At 37.8% G+C, this 24,963-nt stretch overlaps 2 protein-coding genes across 2 annotated transcripts; both read left to right on the top strand.

Moving 5' to 3' along the window:
• The first annotated feature begins 10,035 nt into the window (after window positions 1-10,035).
• LOC125177639 lies at window positions 10,036-12,010 on the top strand. Its single transcript, XM_047879787.1, has one exon. It carries the CDS (start codon window positions 11,588-11,590, stop codon window positions 12,008-12,010), a length of 423 nt encoding a protein of 140 aa, XP_047735743.1. The 5' UTR covers window positions 10,036-11,587.
• Window positions 12,011-13,329: 1,319 nt separating this feature from the next.
• Window positions 13,330-23,736, top strand: LOC125177638 (homeobox protein Nkx-2.1-like). The gene is made up of 4 exons (XM_047879783.1): window positions 13,330-13,333; window positions 13,886-13,995; window positions 21,534-21,620; window positions 21,992-23,736. Exons 1-4 carry the CDS (start codon window positions 13,330-13,332, stop codon window positions 22,556-22,558), a joined length of 768 nt encoding a protein of 255 aa, XP_047735739.1. The 3' UTR covers window positions 22,559-23,736.
• The last annotated feature ends 1,227 nt before the right edge of the window (window positions 23,737-24,963 follow it).

Raw genomic sequence — 24,963 nt, 5'->3', positions numbered from 1 at the left:
TCAATTAAAAAATATTCACTTTCTTTTCAATTAAATAATTTTAGTCCACTCGAATGCCAACCGAAATTCGACACTTTCGTGATACGTATTTCTTAAAAAAGCACTAGTCGTTTAGTTTTCGTATCAGTTATAATTCTTTTGAAGTATCTTTTCGAGTTTAACTATCCCTCTCTAATCCAACAGTATCATTGCCTTTTCAACCACCTCTCTCTCCCTCACCCCTCCTCCCGCTCCAGCGTTCCCTCCCTCCACTACACTCGCCTGTGTGCTCCAGCCACTCCATCATAATGGCTGCACAGACTTTTTAGACTTCACAATTGCCTGGATTTTTTTTCGAGCTCAACGCTGGACGCAACTTGAGTCAAGTTTCTGGATGCAGGGAAACTCAATTCCTGGGTCACAAAACTTGAAATTCACAGCAACAATTTTGATTCGTTGCGTTGTTCATGGTTTCAACAAACGGATTTCATTACAGATTTTCTAATAATCACTGTGCTGCGCATGAACTCTAGCTGTATTATGCAGAACATTTTGTGTATTTGAAGGCTTATGGCTAATTAAAAAATAATTAATTGCGTCGAGATTTTAATAACTCACTTCAATTATATGAGACCATGAGAGATAATAAGCATTACACTAATACAATGTATTTGTAATGTAAAGCGTTGTCACATATGATTTTCTTTTATATACAATTGAGTATTCCCAATTAAGTGTGTAATGAAAATTATTTTAGCTTTATCTTTCGTAAAACGGATTGAGAATTTTGAGAGCTAAAAAATATAACATCGAGACAAATTTCATATTGAGCATTTTTAACACAAAAATGTCAGCCTCTGACGTATTTTATTTCTGTTAAAAAACCGAATGTTGCAGAGCATAGACAATTCATCAGCTTTAACATACTTGAGACTCGTCCTAATATTTGTATCGGTAATATCCAGAAATAGTGAAGCTTGTCTATCAATCCCAGCGAAAAAGTTGAGTGGAGACAGATTAAAAATGACAGAAGCTTTCCTCATAATTTCCACCGGCAAGTCGGCCGCTGAAATTCCGGTCGCTTGTAGAGCCCTTGAGCTGAGCGATTGATTCGAAGCTTTGTTTGAAAAAGAACTAATTGCTTCGGGCGCTTTTTATGAGGCATTAATGAGCTTTGTGCCATTAAAAGAGACAGGACACAGGCGCAAAGAGCGTCAAGAAGAGATTCAGATTGAATCTAACAAGTTTTTCAAACCTTAATTTTCACGATGAAATTTCAGAGAAACAAAGACAAAATGCATCAACTTATTGCAATAAAATGGTGTTCGGTAATAAGTTTTTCAAACCTTAATTTTCACGATGAAATTTCAGAGAAACCAAGACAAAATGCATCAACTTATGACAATAAAATGGTGTTCGGCAAAAACCAAAACGCTGTTAGAGAAATAGACTGCAAATTTCCGAGAAATTGTGGTTTCTGCCGCCATCATTACGTCCAGAAGTGGGCGAAATTTCTGTCGGTGTATTTTTGAAAAATTTCCTTGAGCATCAAATAGATTAAACTATAGACTCCGAAGACATCAAAATTTAGAAAGAAAAGCATTTTCATGCGCATTTCTGGAATGGTAAAAATTTAGTTTTCAGAATGTATGCTTTATTTCTCAGTGAGATTTAATTCAAGGGTTTCAGAATATTTATATCTGAAATAAGGGTTAAAATATGCATATGTGGTAGGTCATGTGGCACTATGAATTGATTGTTTTCAAGAAAGCTGCGATACAATTTCTGGCCCACATACAACCATCTTTATCGCCCAATTGCAAAGATGATCTGCTTGCCGCAATGTACACTTAATTATGGCTTGATTAACTTTTCCTCCCTAACTTTGGCCAAAGAGCAAGCCTGAACTTCTCAATCTCGAACTGAATCGTCAAATAACAATTCTACAAGCCAAAGGTTATGATTGAACTGGAATTATTGCTTGATTTCTTATCGGAATTAGAAATGTTCATGAAATTCATATTAGCCGTAGCCTGTAAAATCGTTTCTGATGCCACCAAAATATAAAAATAATAAATAAATAAACGAGCATCATCGTTATTTTCATTCCTAACCTCAGTTGTACGCCTGGCTGCGAAAAATTTCAGAGAAAATGATCAAATTGGGAAACGTAAAACCTATACGAATGATATTTTCGTTACTTTGAACACAGCTGAATATATTTCTGAATCAAATGATAAAAATATCTTTCTGCTTATGACTCTGAATTAATTTTTCACAAAACTTAATATAACAATTCAACAGTAAAGCCAATAAATTGGCCGTACGGTTTTACGGGCACAAATATTCTTCCTGATCTTTGGGAATCATTTTCCCAGTTTTTTTTCTACGAAAATGTTTGGAATTACATTGGAAATATCCTGCGCGGATCCATAATTGCTCAGTTATTTATTTAATACAATTAAATAAGTGCATTCATTAAAGGATTCCAGAGCAACTATTTTTAAAGTATAATTTCCAATTTTTTGGAAATACTGCCCATACTGTCTTCCAGCTTCCGTAGACATCATTCTCTGTTCTAACGTCATAACCAAAGAAATATAAAAATATTTGCCAATTCAGTCTATTCTAACACAATTTTTCCTGCCCCAAAAACGCCAAAGAAGATTCTTCTCCAACTACTTCGACTCTGCACTTTTGAAAAACCTTTCAAGCCTAACGATAACACGAATATGTACCTACAAATCAATGGCGAAGCCATAAGCAGTCTTCTTGGAATTACTTCTACCGGAAACTACACGTATGTGCGAAATAAAAATCGAGCGATATTTGATGAAGAAATTAACTTCAATTAATATTGTACTGCAGGAATATTGATGTTTGTTATATTAAATTGTAGCAATCATCTTCTATCAGAATAAAATATCCGGTGGTTATAAAGCAGGTCTTTAATTCAATTGTTCATAAGAACATTGCGGAATCAACTTAAGATAACAAAATAACACCATTAATTTACAAAAAAAAAACTTTTTTCTAATATTCACTACATCGGCTCACGACTATGACATTGAGCCGCGGTCTCACCTGCCACCTCCAGTCTGAGGACCAAGGAGTCACCCGAGGGAGGCCCACAACGAGACCGCCGCTCGCACGGTGCTGGAAGAATGCACCAGCATCGTCATGAGATGCCCCGACGCCATTCGGCTGGTGATAGCAGAATCTTTCACCATTATAAGGATTGGGCTCCAGCTATTAATATCCTAACTACCTGATTCGCTAGAACTTTGAAATTATTTTAAGCTTCATTTTTCATTTTTTTGAGTCATGTTCCATTTACCGATTTGTTGCGCTTACGTGGACCAGAATATCGACGATTATATTTGTTAAATTTTAATAAAAATGTGGTTATACTAGGAAGGAAGTAAACATAGCAAAATGCTACAGCGGACATAGTTAGATTCATTGCAAAAACAAACTAAAAAGTCATTAATTATATCTATTTTCTTTATTTTTTTATAGAATTTTTATAAAGAATCATGTAATATGTTTTATTGCGTACTACTGAAAGAAGAATGAGCAGACAAAAATAATTTCATTAACTGTCAGTTTGATAATGTTTCACATAATGTAAATGTTATTCATAATGTTTCCAAATTTCGAAATGATATTGATCGAACACCTTTAGTATTTATTTATATTTCATTGTAAATTACGTACAACTGACAACAATCATGGTTCCTGAATTCCTTTAGATTATACAGCTGCATAAACTGCCAAGTTTTATTTTTGCTAAGAATTGTGGACGATATTCGCAGCGAAATTGAAAGCAGGAAACGCGAGACCGGCGGCAGTGCGGCCTACGGAGCTGTAATTGAGGCACCGGGCTGGTCCTATGATCTGTATTTGCTTTGAATTTAGAGGCCCCCCAACTGGGATTCATACACAACCGCCCCCTGCCTTGCTTGGCAAACAAACACACAAGCAAACCCAAACACACACAAACTCGCACAAACTTGCCCAATCGCAGTACAAACTCACATACCGAAATATGCGAAATTACACAAGCACGTATGAACCTACTTATGTTAATTTCGATGAAAATAATTCGAAGCGAGTTCCTAATTTCGATTGAGATGATGATCGAGTTTCGAATTATTTGATTGTCGGATAATTCGAAGCAAGTTAAAGTTCCGACAATCGCAAAATCGCTGCTGCCTACAAACGGTTCATGAGGTTCTTCACAATAGTAAAAGATGTAATAAATAGTATTTGAAGTTCAATTCAAAATGCGAACCAGAAATATTGAAGAACATTTTCATATACGTGAACTAAACTTACTAAGCAACAAATATAGAATGAAAAAATTGTTCGGTAGCAATCTTCCTTAAAATTTTCATGTAAATTTCTCACATAATATTCAAAGACGTTCAAGACCTGAACGAATGACGTAGATGGCATCAAATGTGGTGTTTGATTATCGTAGATGTTTAGGCTGGAAATAGTCTTAGTATTTGCCTGACTGGTTGTGAAGAGAGTGGCAGTGTGTGGCTATATATACGGCACCACGAAGCTGCGCGAGGTTGGTTAGGTTGCAAGTCAATAAGTTGTCTGAGCGATAGACTTCTTCTCACAACCTGGAGTTGTCTAGTGAGGCATTGAGCCGGAATTATTTTATTTAGAGTACGAGTGCTGTGTTGTTGGGCGCTTTAGAGTTCCATATTGAAATTGATCGATTTATTCAATATTTGAAATATAGTATCTAGGAATATAATTGAAAAGTTGCATACAATTCATTTACCCCGATGTCTCATATTAGTGGTCTCAAGTGTATATGTAATTAGAATTAAATAAATATTTACGGATTTAAATTATATAATTAAGATAAAATTTAACTTATTTGAAACCTCTGCATCAGTGACCATTGAAATGGTATATGCATTTTTGATGAAAACTTTCCATGTGAAAACTCTTGTCGAATTTGAATTCTATAAATCACCAGACGCACAAACTAAATATATTTTTCAGTTAAAAGAAAGAATCATTAGGTACGTTTGCGTTTCGAGATAATTTTTTGCTATGAATGTGATGATGCATTTTTTTAATTTAGAGAAAATTATCAATATAAGAACAGCACTGAAGCATGAAATTGGGTGTTTCCTCTAAATGAAGAGAGCTTATTCAAATACAGCAATTGGCATTCGCAGATTTATGATTATGGAGCTGTCAAGAAACTATAGAATCCGTAAGCTTGTAAGCCTGGTGCTTACGCTTGATATTCAAATGTTACAGCTGATGTCCGCGGACTAGAAAGCCTTTAGCTGACGTCGGATATTAGAATGTTGAGGCAGGCATTTGAGGAGTCAAATGCCATTTGTTGGCGCTGGACAATAACCGCCGATATCCAAGGACAAGTCCTGACGCTGTATATTCAAATGTTTCGAGTTCTGACTGATATTATTTTACAAGTATGCTTAGAGATACTTAGGACATCAATGTGTTAGCTCGATTCCCGTGGAATTATTGTATGCAAGAGCTAACCCAACATATTAAATGTTACGACCGATGTCCGTGGACTTTAACGTGCTAAGCTGACGTTGGATATTTAAATGTTACGATCGATGTCCGTAGACTTGAGGGCTCCAAGCTGTCGCTCTACATACTGTATGTTGGATATTGTGTGGTGAAAGTATCAATGCAATACTGTAGCAGGAAACTACTACATATAATCCTTTCAATTGGTTGCTGCCATCGAGCCCTGCGGTTTGTGAAAGATTGAAACAATCGAAGTTAAGGCCGATGTTTACTTAAGAGACTTGCGATAATTACTTGAAATATTGCAAAATCAATTGCACTTTAAAGGTCCAGATGACTTAGAACGATAACATAGCAATGATGGGCACATCATTGTGAACGATGAAGTCGCTCCCTACTAGAGTCAGACTACATCCGAGGACAGCTCGGCTAGTACATTTTTCTCTGCAGTCTTTCGAGGAGTGCGGCGGCTTGAAAATTGCTACACAAAACGAGGCCAATATCTGGCCTGTTACAATACAGCTAATGAATAAACTAGTTAACATATATAAGTTTACCAATTAAATTTTCTCAGATTAATGGTGAAAAGTTTGTGAATTGAGTTATAATAAAAAGATTGATACTCGAACCAAATTTCACAAACATAAAAAGTGAATATAAATATCTTGAACAATATTCTGACAAATTGTTAGCGCGTTATATTGATTGGAAACATCTTTTAGTCACTGACAAATATTAAAGGTGAAGTTGCCAAGCAGCAGTACTTTAAAAAGATGACGATTCATTCTGAAACATCATTTGGTGTAAAAGGATTCACAGCTTGAAAGAAAAACTTTATGAAGTGATGAAGTAAAAATTTCATTCGAATTAAAATATCATCAGAGCTGTTTGGGAATAGCAGTTATAATTTTTTTCGACGGTTGTTCCAAAAAATCTTTGAACTGAGAGGTCGAATCTTTAGTGCATATTTACGGAGAATTTATGCCCATAAGAACCTTGGCTTTTCAGCTTAAAAAAACACTTATTTCCCTGAGCGGAAACGAGGAATATTTTTGAGCAGCGTTCGTGCGCTGTTCGTGAACATCATCTCAATTTTGCTCATTAAAGAAGACATTTTTGTGATGAAGGTGCAGTATTTTTGAGGAGCTTTGTAGGTTTTCCTTGCAATATCGCGATGTTCTTTGAAGTTATTCATTGGTTTTCTTTAGTAGAGCATTTCTTGGGGCTATTGTTATCTCGAAGAGCATTGTAGAGGAGCGTTCACAAATATTTCAAACGCTGGAGCAGACTTAAGAGGCCGCAGCTCCAGCCAATCCCGTCAAGTGCTTCCGGACCAACAATCCATTGGTTCTTAGAACCAAGAACCGAGGAGGAACCCATGAGCCCTGTCTTTAAGCCACGTCCTCATTGGCTGAAATCCCAGACCTTCTCTAATACGAGGTCTCTTATTGGCTGGTCGAGGAGGGTTTTTTTAAAGCGATGCCTCTCATTGGCACGCGAGCTTCCAATGAGGGCTCTCAAAGGATCGAGGTTTGGAGAGGCGGCTCTTGACGCAGAAAAGTTGAAGCGTCGGTTTTAGGGAAAATGCCGGAGAGCTTGCAAGAGCCCTTCAGAGAACACTCCTCGCCCTCCGAGTATCATATTACCAAGCACCGCACCACACTTCTTATCTCAAGACCAATTCTAGAGCAACCCTACACCCAAAACATTAATTGTTACTACCACTTGGAGAGATGCTGTGAGTGTTGCAATCCTTGCTACGGGTCGCACCTCTTGCTTGCTGCCGCTGCTCCAACTTACTTTGCATTGCTTCGAGTTCTCGAGTTCTGCTCTTCGGTGCCTTCAAGTGCTACTGCTCGCCGCCAGCAAGACCTGCTCAAGCTCACTTCGTACTTGCCGCACTCCAAAGGATTTTTTTTGTTGTCTTCAAGGGCGACTCGATTCCCTTCGATGTGGTGACTTGGGGGATTATCGGGCGATACACCCACGGGGAAAATACGTCCGTGTCTCAAAGACAGAAAATACCAACAATAAAGTGTACACGCGCGTGAAACTGTCTCTATAACGAAGTGAAGGGAACCTAACAGTGAAATATCGATCGGTGCCTAGAAAATGCAAATTGTATGTGTTTATATTGCTTGTGATATATCATGATGGAATAATTATTGAAATTGGGGAACAGTGTGTTACAAACTAATAAACTTCTACTTTCTTTAATTTTGAAAGCAGTTCCAGTGTTAATGTACTAATGCAGTGAAGTAAAAAATTTTCCTATCTGTGCATATAATTTAAAGAAAATGAATTTATTTGCTATAAATTACGGGCGTTCCACTTACTTAATTTCTGAACTCTCAAGGTGCTCAGTCGCCCCCTCACAATTTGAAGCTTACCTTATTCAATTACGGGGAGAATATTAGAGTTCAGCTCCGATGCCTGGTTTGGTCAAAGTGTGTACTGAGCAATGCAGCAAACCCATTCCTCAAAAATCGCAAAGTTCACTGCAGTTTTATTACAGCCATGCGCCACAACATAATTTATTATATTCCTGCATTCATGTTTTATTTCTTGAATGAAGTGAATAATTACATAGCAAATGATAAAATTTGAAAAGACGTTATAAAAACTTCACAAATAATTTTCGAATCACTTTCAATGAATTTAATTATCAAGAATGGAAATAGCCACTGATTTATTTTATAAACTACTTTTTGTTAATGATTTAAAAGCTTTTCATTTAATTGCAGACAAAATTTTCCGTCAATGTTAATATAGAATATAAGTTGAAATGCCACAGATATCATTTATCGTGCGCTGCATTTTCAGAAGTAAAATATCGAATACTCATGTGACTGCATGGAGATTTTTGTGGCTGGTTGTCTGTTGCAGATGCAGTATAATTGCCTTGCCTAATATTTAAAAAAAATTTATGTATATATAAATATTCTTGTTTAAAAAATTTATAGAATGAAAATGATGGACAGTTGTCAAACTTATATATATAAATACTTCTATGCAACAACAATCAGGGAAACGAAGACAATTCAAAGATCTATATTATACATATTATTTTATTATATTATTATAAATACAGGGTGTCCCAAAAAACGATACCCAACTTTGAATGGCTGTAACTCAAAAAAGTAATTAATAGAGTTAAAAAAATTTGGAAGGTCAGGGTTTGTTCCCTATGTTTTTCTGCATCTCTCCACCAAAAATCAGACAGATCGATGTAGCCATAAGCGTTTGATAGAACTTTCAGTGACGTGTGCTAATCCAAAGATTGTCATGATTGCCTCTCACCAAAGATTGTCATGATTGTCTCTCACAAAGATTGTCATGATTGTCTCTCACCAAAGATTGCCATGTTTTTGTCTCACCAAAGATTGTCATGATTGTCTCTCACAAAGATTGTCATGATTGTCTCTCACCAAAGATTGCCATGTTTTTGTCTCACCAAAGATACAAAAAATAAAACAGCGGAAAGAAAATATGTCAAGACATCGTAATGATTATGCAAAATGCTCTTACTAAAACTTTGCGCAAGCACGATTTTAGCACACGTCACTGAAAGTTCCATATAACGCTTATGGATACATCGATCTGTCTGATTTTTGGTGGAGAGATAGAGATAAAAATAGGGAACAAATCCTGATATTCCAAAATTTTTTAACTCTATTACTTTTCGAGTTACAGTCATTCAAATTTGGGTATGGTTTTTTTGGGGACACCCTGTATACTTTTATTCATAACGTTCAACTAAAAATGCTGACTTGTCGCTGATCAATGGTTTAAAGAAAAAACTCGACTCGATTTGCAAAAATCGTGTTAAATGTAATTCATATTAATTATCTTTGGATTGAAAACATGTGAAAAAGCGTGAATTTTTTTCAATTTTGTATAAGTGTCCTGTCCAAGTTTCTGTCCTGTTTAAATAATTAATATCAACCCTAAAAATTCGAAATGACAAATATGTTCTCTGCTTCTCCGGCCTAGTGCATGTAGCTGCAGTCCAGAGAATAATTTGAAATATTGTTTCATATGATGAGGCAGGCATGTTCGTAGAAAAATTCAATCATGCTTCTCATCATAATTAATTTTTTTAATTCTCTTACGCAAATTTACTCATTCCTACAATGAATGCCATGTTTCAGTAGCATTTAATATAAATGAAGATAAAGCTAATAAGTAAATAACGATGGGTGAAGGTTGAACCTCACTTATCTATGTCTTCGCAATTAGATTCATAGAAGCAATAGCAATTTTCGAAGCGAGCATCGTGAATCGTGTTATATAATAAAAAACTTTATACTCGAACCAAATTTCTCCACGAACATGAGAAGTAAATATAAATAAATTAAAGAATATTTTGCCAAAATTTTAGCGCGGTATTTTAATTACAAAACATCATTTTAATTAACATCTTATGAGCCGTATTTATTAATGCAGCAATACTTTCACTGACGATAATTACAGTAATGCATTGCATTTATTATTCAGCTTTATCCGTTATTTTTCAGGTCCGAAAGAAATGGTTTCATTTATTTGTTTGCTTGGCTGTAGTTTGGAAGCTCCACGTCACAAAAATGAACTAGATTGTGCACAGAATAAAATATAAACGGCTGTTCTTTGCAACTTTCTGTTGTTTTATAGAATCTTCATGAAGTGTCTTGGTGAAAAAAATGTAATTCGGTGTCAAACTTGAGCGATGTTTAGTTTTTGCCGCTGAAACAGATAACAATTTGGTTACTCTCTGTAAAAAAACAGGCTGGGCGTTGATGACATCAAATGTTATAGCGCGCCTCCTGCAGTGTACGGATGAGTAACGTAACTACGTCGCGACCATCACACGCGACGTCTAACGTCTTCGCTGCGAGGACTGTAAACCACTGCGTCTATCTGCCACGCTACAGCTCACTGCAACTCTCACTACACTGCATTTTGAGCCATAATACAGCATATTGAACCATAATACATAATACCATAATCAATTTAACAACGCATCACCATGACTCAACAACGAAGATTTTCGATGATACAGTGTTAGAAATACGTGTTTTTCTGTAGGGATTTTCTACCAAGATTACCATCAACAATTATTAACATAAATTACAATATAATACATCATGCTCATTCACTGCTGGGCGCTGTTTTTAGATTTATTCGCTATCATATTCGTAAATTCACTGAAATTTCCCTAATATGTTTTTAAAGTTTGGAACGTACAAGTTTTTTAACTTTTAAAATGTCAACACAAATGAGCTGTTGAGATTTATTGAGCTTTTGATTTCCTTATTGCGCATCATCTTCAAATAAGTTTTGTTAAATTGGTTTAAATCCCTGATAATTCAAAATCACTTTAGAAGAAAGCTTTTTTCACTTCCAACCTCCTACCAGTACTTACCTATTTTTTATTGTTTAGATTCATTTGAGGACTCTAAGTTTCTTTCAAGAATTTATGCAATCATCATGCAATGAATGCATGGTTGCTGATCAAATTTGTGAAAATTTGGCGGAAATAATTTTTTGATTTCTGCAACCTTGGAGGTAATAACTCAGTACGTACACTTCACATGCCATTACTTCTATCAACCGTTACTTCATTCATTTCAAGTTACTTAATTCGGCTTGCATTTTGCTGGAGCTTCTGACATCGTAACTCCAATATAGTAACCCTGGTGAATACGCACCTTCAGAACATTGCCTTCTACATTAGCAGTACAAGAAATATCTACACTAAATAGGAGCGCACATATCGTAACTCAGGAACAAGAGCACTCCATGGCCTGCTCACGGACAATTGCAGCATTTCAAGGTATCCAACTCCCGTAAAATTGGAGCTGGTCAAGGTTTTATACACCGTAAACATTTTAGTTTTCTAAGGCATCCTGCTCCCCGACCATCTGAGTACCGAGGCCTGCTAGTTCCTATACATAAGACCCATACCGAGCCCACCTTGGGCCCCCCAAGACCTACCCAAGCCCACCTCGTACATAAGCCCACTTCGTACCCCAGCCCACTTCGTACCCCAGCCCACCTCGTACCCAAGCCCACCTCGTACCCAAGACCCACCCTGACCATGAGTATAAGTCCCAGAGTGGGTGTGACGTCATCGAACCCTAACGCAGCGTTCTCCGTAACGTCGCTCCTGAGTCCCCTGGACGCGGCCTTAGCATCGCCTTCGTACTCGGCCTCCATCGCCGACCAGGCTGCCAGGGGGGGCATCACGTCCTCTGGTGGGGGGCTCGCCCCCTGTGCTTCTGTCACGGACTTTGCCACGGCGGCCGTGGCGATGCAGAACCCGTATGGCATGAGCCCTATGGCTCATATGGCACAGTTCGGCTCAGCAGCATCCACGTACCAGTACTGCAACACAGATCTCAGCCACTACCCCGCCTCAGCCGCCGCATGGTACGGCTCATCCACAACCGACCCCAGATTTGCCAGTGAGTACATTGGGTTTCTTGTTGCAGTTGTTGTACGAGTAGAATTGTGTCATTAGAAATTTAAAAGCGAAGAAAACGCCACAAAAATTCAGCATATCTCTATTGAAAACGTTTCGCAGACCAGCATCATCGTCAGTTCGATAATCGAACTGGCGATGGAGCTGGTCTCCGAAATGTTTTCAATAGAGATAGGCTGAATTTTTGTGGTGTTTTCTTCGCTTTTAAATTTCTAGTGAATCTGCGATTAAAGCAATCTAGCGACTTTATGAATTGTGTCATATGCCAGCTATTAACTTTATGAAGTTCCTGTGATTTTGGTTGACATGCCCAGCGTAGGTTGTTCTGTCTGACTAAAAGTAACAATTTAAGCTTGCGTATAATGTGTGTTGCATTTTTGGTGCCCCGTAACACGATGACGTCAGAGTTGCGTCATGTGTGAACTACCAAACCCACTCATCCAGCGACATGTAATGGTGGTCGCTTAAAATCATGCGATATGAGTAGAATTTCTTCCATAATAACATTGATGTTGTTGCTAGGCCAGCGCATTTTGTGTGAGTTTTCCAGTTGTTAGGTTTGCTGTTGTTTGAGATACACTCGAGATATTCAGAAGGCAAACTGCTATTAATATGCATCCGAAAGTACTAAACATAAAATCGGAGTTTCGATGGATTTAATAAGTGAAATTTTTTCATTTGATAAGTATATATAAGAGCTTTTCGTGAAGATCATTTTACTAAACTGCATTTGTATCGCATGTAGCACACTTGAGATAAGCTGGCCACTCCACAGTCAGGATTAATTCTATTTCTGTTCTGGTGTCGCTGCTTTTATTGCAGGCAAAGGCTCCTCTAGTCCAGGATTCCTTTGATAAATTGAGTTTGCGAGCGACCATGCAGTAGTTGGGGTTTATCACTGTCATCTGCCCAGTCAAACCGAAATTATTATAATATATATAAAAACACATTATAATTGTCGGTTCAGACGTTTGAGATTGTCATTTTCATGAAATTTTATGTCGCATAAGTAAACTTGCCTGCCAAATTCGGTGTTAATCGTCTTAGTTTCTTCCATCGCAGCGATCATAAATGCCAGCAGAAGTTTGCAAGAATTCAGTTGACGTGAATTCTTTGCCCTCCAGGCAATGAAACAAGCCACGTTTCTGAGCAAAGCTCGTTTTAAACAAGAGCAAATATCTCAAGCTTCTTACAAATGCGACAATTCCTGAATTTAGAATCCAGGCCCGAATAAACGTTACAGAATTCAAACGATTTAGTTTAATATTTTTTATACCCAATAACGACCCATTTGTATTCCTGAGTTATTAAAAATAAGATTACGAACACGACATTAAAATTGAGGGGAACTTCTCGGAATGCGTACATGCATTCCAACACTCTGATCGAAAACTCCGAAATACGGGCGTTGCTGTTAATTCTAGTAGATAATTTATTTAACAGAACTTGAAATGGAAGTTTTGCAGTTTATTTGATTTAGCATTAATTTTGAATGAAGAAAATAATGTTACTTATCTTTTCTATCCATCTCATTATGTGCAATAATCTTGGTGATGTTTGATATACAGGGTGTTTCAGAATTAAGTAACCCTTTTAATTTCATGATATTCAGAGCAGACTCAAACGAATTGATTGACGGACTGAGCTAATGGATAAACAAATCATTTGTTGGTGCAAGAGCTTTACCATTTATTATATTCTGCAAAGAGAGCCAGGAAGGAAGACAAGCGAGAAAAGTGTTCATGATATAGCGCGTGCGACTCATTGATATTCTTGTAACGCGAAACGAGCGAGCTTTAAAAATCCAGAGAATTTTTAAAGAATTGCGGCTACTTTATTATTTGTTCATAGGATCATAATTCACACCCGCAGCACTAGTAAATGATAATGCTTGAAGTACGTGAGGAACAACAGGCTTTGTGTCGCAGGTGTACGAGTTGGAGCGGCGCTTCAAGCAGCAGAAATACTTGAGTGCCCCCGAGAGGGAACACCTCGCGTCGCTCATCAACCTCACCCCACAGCAGGTCAGCCACCTCTACACTAGAAAATATATAAATAAAATAAAATATAAATAATATATACTAGAAAAAAATTAAATATAATAATAAAATACTACAAAATATATAAATAAAATATACAGAAGATAATTCTAGTTAACAGGAACAATGATACCAACAGCGCTGACCATGGTTAAGGTATGCCTGGACACAAGGTTAATGCAAGTATAGCATCAGTACTGAAATAAGCTGGTCGTGGTTGCCTGAATGTTTACTCACAATCAACATGAACTTTTTTACATGACAAATAATACTTCGGTCAGATTGAAGTTTGATTTCGGATGGAACAAGAAAGAAATTTTTTAATCTGTTGAATATTTCGAGCATTATAGTAGTAGTAGCTATGTCCCCGGGAAGGTTGAGTATTATTCTGATGTAGGTTTAGACATCAAGGCAGACCATTATGAATTATTTGCACCCAAAATTATAGATACATTTTAATATTTATTAGAAAAAATTTCTCTGATGATTCATTTATTTTAACAAGAATACCAATAGCGCTGACAACAATAAAGGTATGTCTGGACACATGCTTAATGTAAGCAAGCCTCAGTAATAAAATAAGCTGGTTGCGGTTGTCTGTATGTTTGCCTACGCTCAACAAAAATTTTATTAAATGATCAGATTTAAGATTGAAGGTCATGAAGATCAGATTGAAGTTCGGTTTCGGTTTGATCAAAAAAGGAATTCCTCAATCCATTGAATATTTTTTAGCATTATTATAGCTATGCCCCCAGGAGGGTTTTAGACTTCAAGGCAGACCATTATGAGTTAAATGCACTCAAAAATATAGACGCATTTGAGAATTTATCTGAAAATCTTTTTGAAAAAATTTCTCTGATTATTCATTTATTTTCAAATTTATTTGAAAAAATTTCTTTGATAAAATAAATTCTTTACCGCAAGTGCACCGTGTTACAAAATGAAAATCTGTCACACCTGTGCCGGCTGAGCTGAGGTGTTCATCCCCCCAAATAATTGTGTAATTCATGTAAAAATGTTTGCATAAAAAGAATGAATCCATCGTCCCTTTGGGTCTGATATTATTTAAAAATATTCATTAATTAAATGTCTGTGATTGGAGTCGAAATATATCTGTTTTCAATGTTTAAATATGACGAAGAATTAAAACCCTATGAGAAATGCCAATAATTCGTTGACTAATAACGATTAAGTTCAAGGTTGACGAACAAGATACGATGATGTGCCATTTTCGTTCATGGAATGACTTGTGAATGGTTATATCCACTATTATTTTTAGGAAATTGTTAAATTCACAATATCATGTTGTGTTATTAAAAGAGTTATTCGTTGACGGACTGGCAGTAGGACTGCGATACAGTTGATCGATTGTCGTCCTATTTTGAGTGGACGGTAGGCTCAGAGTTCATATGAGTAAAATGGAGAGTCTGAAAAAAAAATCTTGGGATAAAGTTTTATATGATTGCCGTCGCTTCGTTTAAAAGGATATGCGGAGCCGGATGCTTCTCTTGCAGCTTTGCATGGAAATTGTTTTAGCTACAGCCAATTTCCAACAATTAGAATGCAAAGAAAATCAATAAAATCGCTTAACTCTCAGTATAACTTCCGCTCACTTACTAACTATCGAACAGGCTTAGTAAATAATCATAAAGAAGCGAGTTTTTGTGTGATATAATTATTGAAGGCATTCGCTGGATGAGCTTTTCAGTGCGGCGTCATCTGTTACAATATATAAGGCATCGAACTGCACTTAATTGTATCGCAGTCCATGATCTTAACCACGGAGCTAATCCTGTTGCTGCGTGGGGTGAGATCATGTCAACTTGTAGAGCTGCTCTGACATCGATGAACGCATCGTGAAATAAGTCCAGAAAGCTTCGAATTCAATATGTACCTTTCAGATTTTAGATCATTTATGATCAAATATTTACATGAAATCGCGATGGACTTTTAAAACAGCAATAATCAATTTTTTGGATTAATAATAATTTAAGTAATAACTATTTTTGTCTCAATTATATATATATAGATCAAATTGAATAATGACTTCGTTTTTTGGCAAATCGGCCCCTTTTAATAAATTTCTCATCAAAAACATCAGAAAATAACGAGTAAAAAGATTGGCATGCAAGCATAGACAATAAAGTCTCTCAAAACTGCGTTTGAGCTGCTATCTCGACTTATCACCGAGCCTTCAATAAACTCAGCTCACGGAACTCACATGTAAGGGACAGTCAGAATAGCGATACCAGAATGCAAGTAGTGTTTGTGGTTCAGTCAACGGCTTCGTCACGTTTTTAAGTTAGTTTTAACGTAAATTATTCGGTCACGTTACTACGCCCTCTTTACTCGTTTGCAACTCCATCAGTGGCGACGTGTTCTCTGTTTATTCAATCGCATATACGTAACGCTGTGTTAGCTCGAGCGTAGATCTCGCGATCCTTACATCATCACGTAACTCTGTCGTCACTCCGCGCTACTATACTGATGTAGATAACCACCTTACCAGTGACCGATATCATGCACACTTAGTAGTCGTTCGCCACACTTCATTGAATTGAACGTAGATCATTTGCCCAGCGTGTTATACAACACGAAAATCACTCGATCACCTCATTATCTCGTACGTAGATCACTTATCTTATACGAAGATAACTCGACCACCTCATTATCTCGTACGTAGATCACGGCCCACGTGGCAGCGTAACGGTCTCCTGGAGGCACGTGCTGTGAGCGCGACGACGTGCGATATTGGGGCCCTCGCTGCGCTATCTGATCTTATAAACGGCCGAGGAAATTTCGCAAGCTTCATACGGTTTTTATATTGTAATATTAATCGATTTAAAGAGAGGAGACACGTACGAGTGGGTATACATGATTGAATTTGAAGTTGTTCATTGTTTATTGATTAAAAATTCCAGAACTAGTACGAAAAAATAGAAATAATGGCTATTGCATCACGCAACACATTACCCTCACACAACAAATTACTCTCACACAACACATTACCCTCACGCAACACTTTACCCTCACACAACATCAACACATTACCCTCACGCAACACATTACCCTCACACAAGATGCAGGATGGCAGGTGCTGCATCGCAATAAGGGCGGATGATCTGCGCGATCGTTTGACACGGAACTCCTGCTAATTGGATCGCGCGGCGAGGGGACGGTGAGCTGAGCTTTTTATTACGCCAGATCAAATCCTGTTGAGATCGAGATCACCTGCGTAATTTATAACGCTTATCAATTGACCAACTTAGAGGCGCGCGTCTTTTGTCAGGTTAACACGATTACACTAAATTGCATACCAGTATAGCAACGAGATTATACAATATTGCGTCCCGGTCTTGATACAGCAACACGATTACTCAAAATTGCATACCAGTCTTGATATAGCAATGCGATTATACAATATTGTGTCCCTGTCTTGATCATACAGCAACACGGTTACACTAAATTGCATACCAGTATAGCAACGCGATTATACAATATTGTGCGTCGCGTTCTTGATACAGAAACACGATTATACATTATTGCGTCGCGTTCTTGATACAGAAACACGATTATACAATATTGCGTCGCGTTCTTGATACAGCAACACGATTACACAACATTGCATCCCGGTCTTGATACACTACACGATTATACAATATTGCGCCCCGGTCTGTATACAACTACACTACACGATTAAATAATATTATATCTCGGTCTTGATACAACTACACGACTATACAATATTACGCCCGGTCTTGATACAACTACACGATTATACAATATTGTGTCCCAGTCTTGATACAGGGACACCAGCATGCAATTTTGTATTGCATCGTACAATAATATTATTGTTAAATATTGAAATGATTCATCACTGTCTTAATGCAGTGAAATTTCTGGATGCATTCTCACCAGAAGGGAAATGTCTACAGGAGAGCATTTACTTTGAACAAAATGAGATTGTTACAGTTAGGTTCTGCTGTAAATTAAAGATAAAAGCAATTAAAAAAGCATGACACGTAGATAAAATTTTTTAACAATAATAGTAAATTGTGTCTAACTAATAATACATTGGAGATTTAAAATTTTTAAGGTCTCAGCATTATTATCGGTAGTGAACAAAACTGCATCGAATAATTTAAGTTTTGTATTCTACAAAGAAATTGTCCCTCAATTCAAAATTATTTATTTGTATATATGTATTTAGACATTTGTAATATATTCATTCCCGAGCGACGAAAAGCAACTTAGTAGAAATTATTGTTGATTGAATCTAAATAAGGAAAATCAGAACAACATCTTTACTTCTAAAAAAATAGTTGAATGGACAGATCAAGAAGGAAGTAACACGTACTAACTAAAAAAATTTTTTGCGTCAATGTTATTTTTAATTTAAGTTTAATTTATATACTTTTATATTTTCCTTAGAAACATTTAAAAATATACCCGATAGGCATAAAACAGCGTTTGAACTTATTAACAGCTCCATCGTCTTAGAAGCTTCACATCCCAATGTTAAAAAAAACTCGGAGAGAGCGGAGATTGAAAACTAAAAGACACTCGCAAAGGTGAATTGACTCCGCGAATCAGTGCGGAGATCTGGTCAATCTCCCCTCGTTTGGCTCACGGCAGTCGCGCTGTTGTTCGCTGGTCTTTGATGTGCCGTAGAAGTGCGACGTTAAAACCGTCACATGTTGCACGTCCTCACAAACCCTCGGATTAACTGCCAGTCTCAGCTAATTTCCGTTATGACGTCACGAGACGAGGGCGTGACAACGGTTGTGACGAGTGACCGCAGCTGTGATGGATCCCACGGACGAGGGTGATTATGTGCACATAATACAATCAGACATATACAATCAGGCTTAATAATCTCACCTGGGGTACTAAATCCTGTAATTTAAAACTAAATCCTGTTATTTATACAGGAATCCTGTAAAACTAATCCTGTAATTTATACGAGCATATCCTGTAAAACTAAATCCTGTAATTTATACGAGCCCATGAGCTACAGTCGAAATATCCAAGAAATTGTTGAATAATTAGATTGCTGATGAGTGCAAAATTTAGGGTCATCAGTTTACTCGAGAGATCTTATGACTGTGTTCTCATAGCGAACTGGCTGTTGTTCTTCAGAGCTTCTTACAATTGTGTTATTATAGCAAACTGATTGTTGTTCATTAGAGCCTCTTACGAGTGTGTTCATTTAGTGAACACTTTGTTGTTCTTCAGAGCTTCGACAGATTTCGTACCGTGAGGGTGTGCCGTTCTGTGGTCTAAATATTAGCGTGTCCGTGCACTCACGTATATTCGCGGAAAATAATGTAGTTATTAAATAACCGTAGAATAAAAAATATTTCATTGCAAATTTCTTGAACAATCCAATTAATTGTCTCAAGGACCTTTTGAGAATTTTTATTGTTCTTCCGCCAGTGTTTTTATTATTAGAAAAATTAGAACAGCGTTTCACGAGGAACGAGCAATGTCGGTATAAATTGTGGACAGGTAGAGAAAGGAAGAGGATGATGGGTTTAGGCTGGGGAGGAGAGGGGTGTAAAGGGGATGGGGGGCTCGATGGCCCTTGAAGGAGAGAGAGAAAGGGGGAGAGAGAGGGGAAAGAAGGAAGAGTGGACGAGTGGGACGTCCAGAGAGAGTGAGAGTAACTCACTAGAAACTCAATGCACGGCCTGGACGACAACCAACTGCCTGCAATTTGTGGACTTGCAGACAGGAGTAAAGATGCTCAATATTCTGGTATATTTTTCAAAATAAGTTGTACCTTCGTAAGGAGTTCAATATTTATTATAGTTGAAAATGTTGCTCAAATCATCTCCAATGGCAGGTTGGTACGACGGGTCATTAGCGATAATCGTTATTCCAACGATTATTTCAAGCACGATAATCGTGTATGATATTGCAGTCGAAAATCTTGCAATTGATTTTCTGACGTACATGCATTGCCAGCATCACGTTCCAGCGCAGCTTGATATTCATCCTCGTCCCGGAGGAGTAGAGACCAAATGACATCCATTGACTGAAGCTTTGTTTGTTTGAATGCGACGTGTGTTGCAAACGTTTATTTGAATGCGACGTGTGTTGTAAACGTTTGTTTGAATGCGACGTGTGTTGTAAACGTTTGTTTGAATTCGACGTGTGTTGCAAACGTCATGGTCATCTCAGTGCAACGTATGCCTTACATGCTTGCACTCCCACAGTTTAAAGTCTAACCTTTTGACCTTATAATGAGCTTAACACTTCGTAGTATAAGGTCTCGCTGGTGCACCGCCTTCGTCGTCCTCCGTCTCCAGAGTGAAACATACCACACAAGACAGAGGAGTCTCAGTCGATCATTGATTGCTAACCTTTTCATCCGTCTTTAAATGTTATGTATTCCAAACCCTCGTCCGGCGCTCGCTAAGTTACGAACGACTTTGAATGACTTTAAGTTCGCTTCAGCTTTGAGAGCCATTGTGGATCATTTGTTGAGCCCCCATAAAAGTTCCGGCACGGCAAAAAGATCCAAAGTTTGTCGGCTGAGGAAGAAGGCTGGCGTCACATTGAGCTGTCGGCAGCCGACGAGACGAGCTGACAATTGCCACGCCAGCATTTGTGATCCGACAATCTGCCAGATTTACTGCGGATTACAAGCCGGAACCGTGCGGTTACATCGGGGGATGACGTTGGTTTGTTGCAGCCCAGGCGCCGGCATTTGGCTTGTTATTTGTTTTGTTTATTGACATCATTTATTTGGCCGTTGTGGCTTATGCCGGATTATCTTTTGATGTTGGATGCATTGTAATGTGTACGGCAATATTGCGCGCGAGTTGCATTATTACTGACTGGTAAATTGTGCTTTATATTTCATTGTGGGCCTTATTCATTGGGTTAAAAATTAAGGTAAACTTGCCGATATCATTATGCATAGACGACGCCACAAACGAGCATTTTCTAAACATAAAATCATGTAAAAATTTGGAAAAATGTGCTCATAGTTAAAAAAAGCTTCATGATAGCCAATTAATACTTTGTGGAAAGAAGCGCTTTACATCATTGCTTATCTTATTTATCAGTGTATAATTATTATCAGTGCGCATAAAACGGAAGAAACCTAAAGGTCTTTGTCTGCAATTAGATTTGTTCGATACTATAATCATGTTCATGGTAATCCATCTAGGTTGTGAATTTTCACGTCTGTTTTTTTTTTCGAATTATTTAGGACCATCACAACTTATTTTCATAACAATTATTTACGAATGTGTATAATGGCTCTTCCCTTTCATATTAACAAATCTATTCTTGTTCTACGCTCAACAGTTAAAGCTTATTAATGGTCATGCATGTCATATATACTGGATTCGTGACGTGCACTCGCTTGGCCAGACTTCACGGCAGCATATTTTACTGTAGCAGGTGTCACTGTAGCATGTTTCACTGCGGCAGATTTCACTGTAGCAGGTTTCACTGTAGCAAGTTTCATGTTAGCAGTTTATAATAAAACATCCCTCTGCTTGGTGTTGCAGGTGAAGATTTGGTTCCAGAACCACCGCTACAAGATGAAGCGCGCCGCTAAAGAGAAGGCCATGGCGGAGCAGCCCAGCGGCAACTCGGTGAGCAAGAGCAGCTGTTTATTTGGTCTTGACTTGTTCTTTGAGGGACAGTTTAGATGATCAGAAAATTCCAGAAAGATGTAATACTTGAGAATGGAAACTAATATGCGTGTGGCTTCGATAATCGAAGACAGAGATTACTTAAAATTCAAATTAATTCCGATATGTATATATGAATGTTTCAATACCGCTTTGAATTATTATGACAATTAAACGGTATATATAATTAAACGGTATATATTATATTCTACTCATGTATAGCATTACAAATGAAACAGAAATGAGGGTATTTAAATCTAGAAAAATCCCGAGAAATGGATACACTCAGGTTTTAGAGAGTATTTACTGACGCTTATTGTTTCATCTCGCAGGCAACCACGTCGCCTCGGCGGGTGTCTGTGCCCGTGCTGGTCAAGGAGGAAGGCAAGACTCCTGCAGGAGGCAGCAACTGCAGCGCAACAAACAACAACAACTCCTCCTCCTCATCCACCTCCAACACCCCATCCTCCACCAACGCCTCCAGCACCGTCACTAACTTACCTTCCTCCGATCTGGTGAACGGCAGCGGTGGGCTCCTCGACTCAAAGATTTCGGGGACTCTGTCTTCTTCATCGTTGAACCATCACACTCACCATCATCACCAGCAGCTCAACAACCATCACCACAACCATCATCATCACACACTAAGAGACCACGCGTCTCTGGGCTCCGTGACGCCGACGTCTAACACCAACGCTACGTCGCTCCTAACGTCAACGTCGCTGCTGCATGGAACGCATCTGACGTGCGACGCGTCGCTGGACTCTTTCGGCCGGTCTCAAGGAATGGCGAACGGGGCGGCGGGAACGGGAATGGCGCTCGGAGGGTCATTCCCGTCAGGAATGCCGCCTCTGTATCACAATAATAACGCATACCTGCACCATCAACGCGCGTGGTAATGGTTATCACAAGCGACTATAATGGTTCATGCATGTAGGTGGTTTGTCTATAATGTAATCGTGATAGGTTAATCTACGCGCATCTGCTGCAGGAACGCTGAACTTCTTTAACTAGAAAAAATTCTTGAAGGCATCAAGCCTGACGGGTTCATCTGTTTTTCTCAACTCCCGTTTAACAATAATTATTTTCTTGCTGTCGATTTTAATATTTGATAAATTTGTTAATACTCTCGTCGATATTGCTGTTCATTCCTCAGGAAATTGCTTACAGACCGAAAGGGAAAATGAAAGCGAAAATGTTCACGCTCGATTTACATGAATCGTAGATTTAAGCGGAACGAAAATTCATCCGTCGTTGACTTTGAATTATTGATACACGAATTGCATGATTTATCGAATATATTAATTATGATTATTGAAAAGTTGAATTTTTCCACACAATTGTGCTTAAGATATATTGGACTCAGTAGCCTTCTGATAGTCGTGTCACAAGTGCAAAAATATACTGAATAAATGGAATAATAGAAAATTTTTACACAAGCAAATCGCAAAAGGGCAAAATGTGAATATTTTCCTCACGAGGAGAGGAATCTGCCAAGCAGAAGACAGGCACCGAAAATGTTTGTAAATGTTTGTAAATGTTGTTATTTCTCTATTCTTGAATGTCATATTTATGTACTTAAGTTATGTGAATGAAACGCTTGTTGGCCACTGGCGGAAAACGGTGGAAATTCAAGAAAAAAATTTCCAGTTTCCTCCAAATCCAATCCCAGGCTCAAAACTCCATCTGCTCCCTCCCCAGTGGTGGCTCTGATGTCTTGGATATTGCGAAGAAGCCCGCGATTTGTTTTTAGATTCACATTGAAATCGAGGATGATTCTGAAGCACTAAGTTACTGCTGGCAATGAGGTTGAAATATAAATAATTCTGCACAACCGGAGTCCAGAAGCATGACTGTGACCCCGACATTATTAAGTTGTTGCGGAACCAAGAAAATTGCGACATATTTGTCATGAGAAAAAGACTACTTACAGTGCAGGTAATTAGAGACTAGCAGCAGTATTGTGTACATACGAATAGTTAGTTTACATGTGTGTGACGTGACCTCATGAAGTTGGTGGTAGGATTACATAGCAATAATATGTTGATTGATGTCCGCGACAAAATAAAAGCGATTTCGCAAGCATAATGCTAGCTTGTTTTATTGACTTCATTCTGTGCATTTATTTCTAATGCGGGCTTTGGGTTTTTCCAATCTAAAGATTTATGACTCGAATTCATATTTCTTAAATATACCATGCAAATGGGACAGTTGTACAAAAATGAATGCGGATGAAGATAAAATCGAACCTTAATTCCCTTGACTGGGATTTAAATTACTCGTTGAAGTTCAGTTATTTAGATTGACTTCTCGCTAAAGATTCTGTGATTTAATTTCCTATTGTGTCAGCATTTCTCTTACTAGAAAATCATTACTCGCTGCACGGGTGAGAATTTTGAACAAAACGGTAGGATTATAGTCAATGATGGTGTATTCGTGATGGTGTATTCGAATTCGAAATACGAAAAGTTCGTGAGCCAGGGCATGTGTTCATATAGACGCCAAATGCCATGGCGTCAAGATTTCAAATGGCGTGGCTTCGAGATGCCAAATGCCATGGCCTTAGAACGCCAAATAGGACATTAAGTTGTATTTTACAGGTTATAAATCCTCCAGAAAATTTCTGTCTAGGAATTCAAGAAACAGAATGAATATTCCCTATTTAATTTCATGTTCAAGATAGAGATGAGATATAAACACGCTCACCGAAGCTTACCTGCCGTCGGTGCGCTCTATAGCTACACCCCAACCATTCAAGTCCATGCATGAGCGAACGCCGAGTGCGCGAAAACTTTTGAAGAACGTTTCAGTTAAATAGCTCAAACTGTTCCTAGTGAGGAACATAGCGGAGCTGTTGTTAGAAATAATTATAATTCAAGCTAATATCTAGACTCAATATATTTAATTAAAGAAATTAAGGTTAGACCTCAGCTCAGAATAATAATAATTTTTCAAGTTTCTGGCTGGTCACCAAAAACTGAACCTTTAATCAAACTAGCTTTAATCAATACATTGGTCAGTGTATTAAAAAGTCATTCAATTTTATCTGATAAAAGTGTAGTGAAAACATGTAACTTTGTAAACAGATTTCCAGGAAAATTTTGTTTTGAATAACAATATCAATTATTTTGAATTACAATAACAATAACAAGAAGCCTCTGACTGACATTAGGCTTGTTGTTCCGTCATTAATACACAATATATCGGTTAGTACGTTCATCAATAATGAGAAGTGTAGAATTAATTAATCAGATCTGAGTGAGAACATGCAGCACCATTACCCCGAACTCCAGCGTTCAGTTAT

Source organism: Hyalella azteca, unplaced genomic scaffold (genome assembly GCF_000764305.2).
Source record: "Hyalella azteca isolate HAZT.00-mixed unplaced genomic scaffold, Hazt_2.0.2 contig408, whole genome shotgun sequence".
Lineage (NCBI taxonomy): Eukaryota > Metazoa > Arthropoda > Malacostraca > Amphipoda > Hyalellidae > Hyalella > Hyalella azteca.
This window is presented reverse-complemented; position numbering and strand designations above follow the sequence as displayed.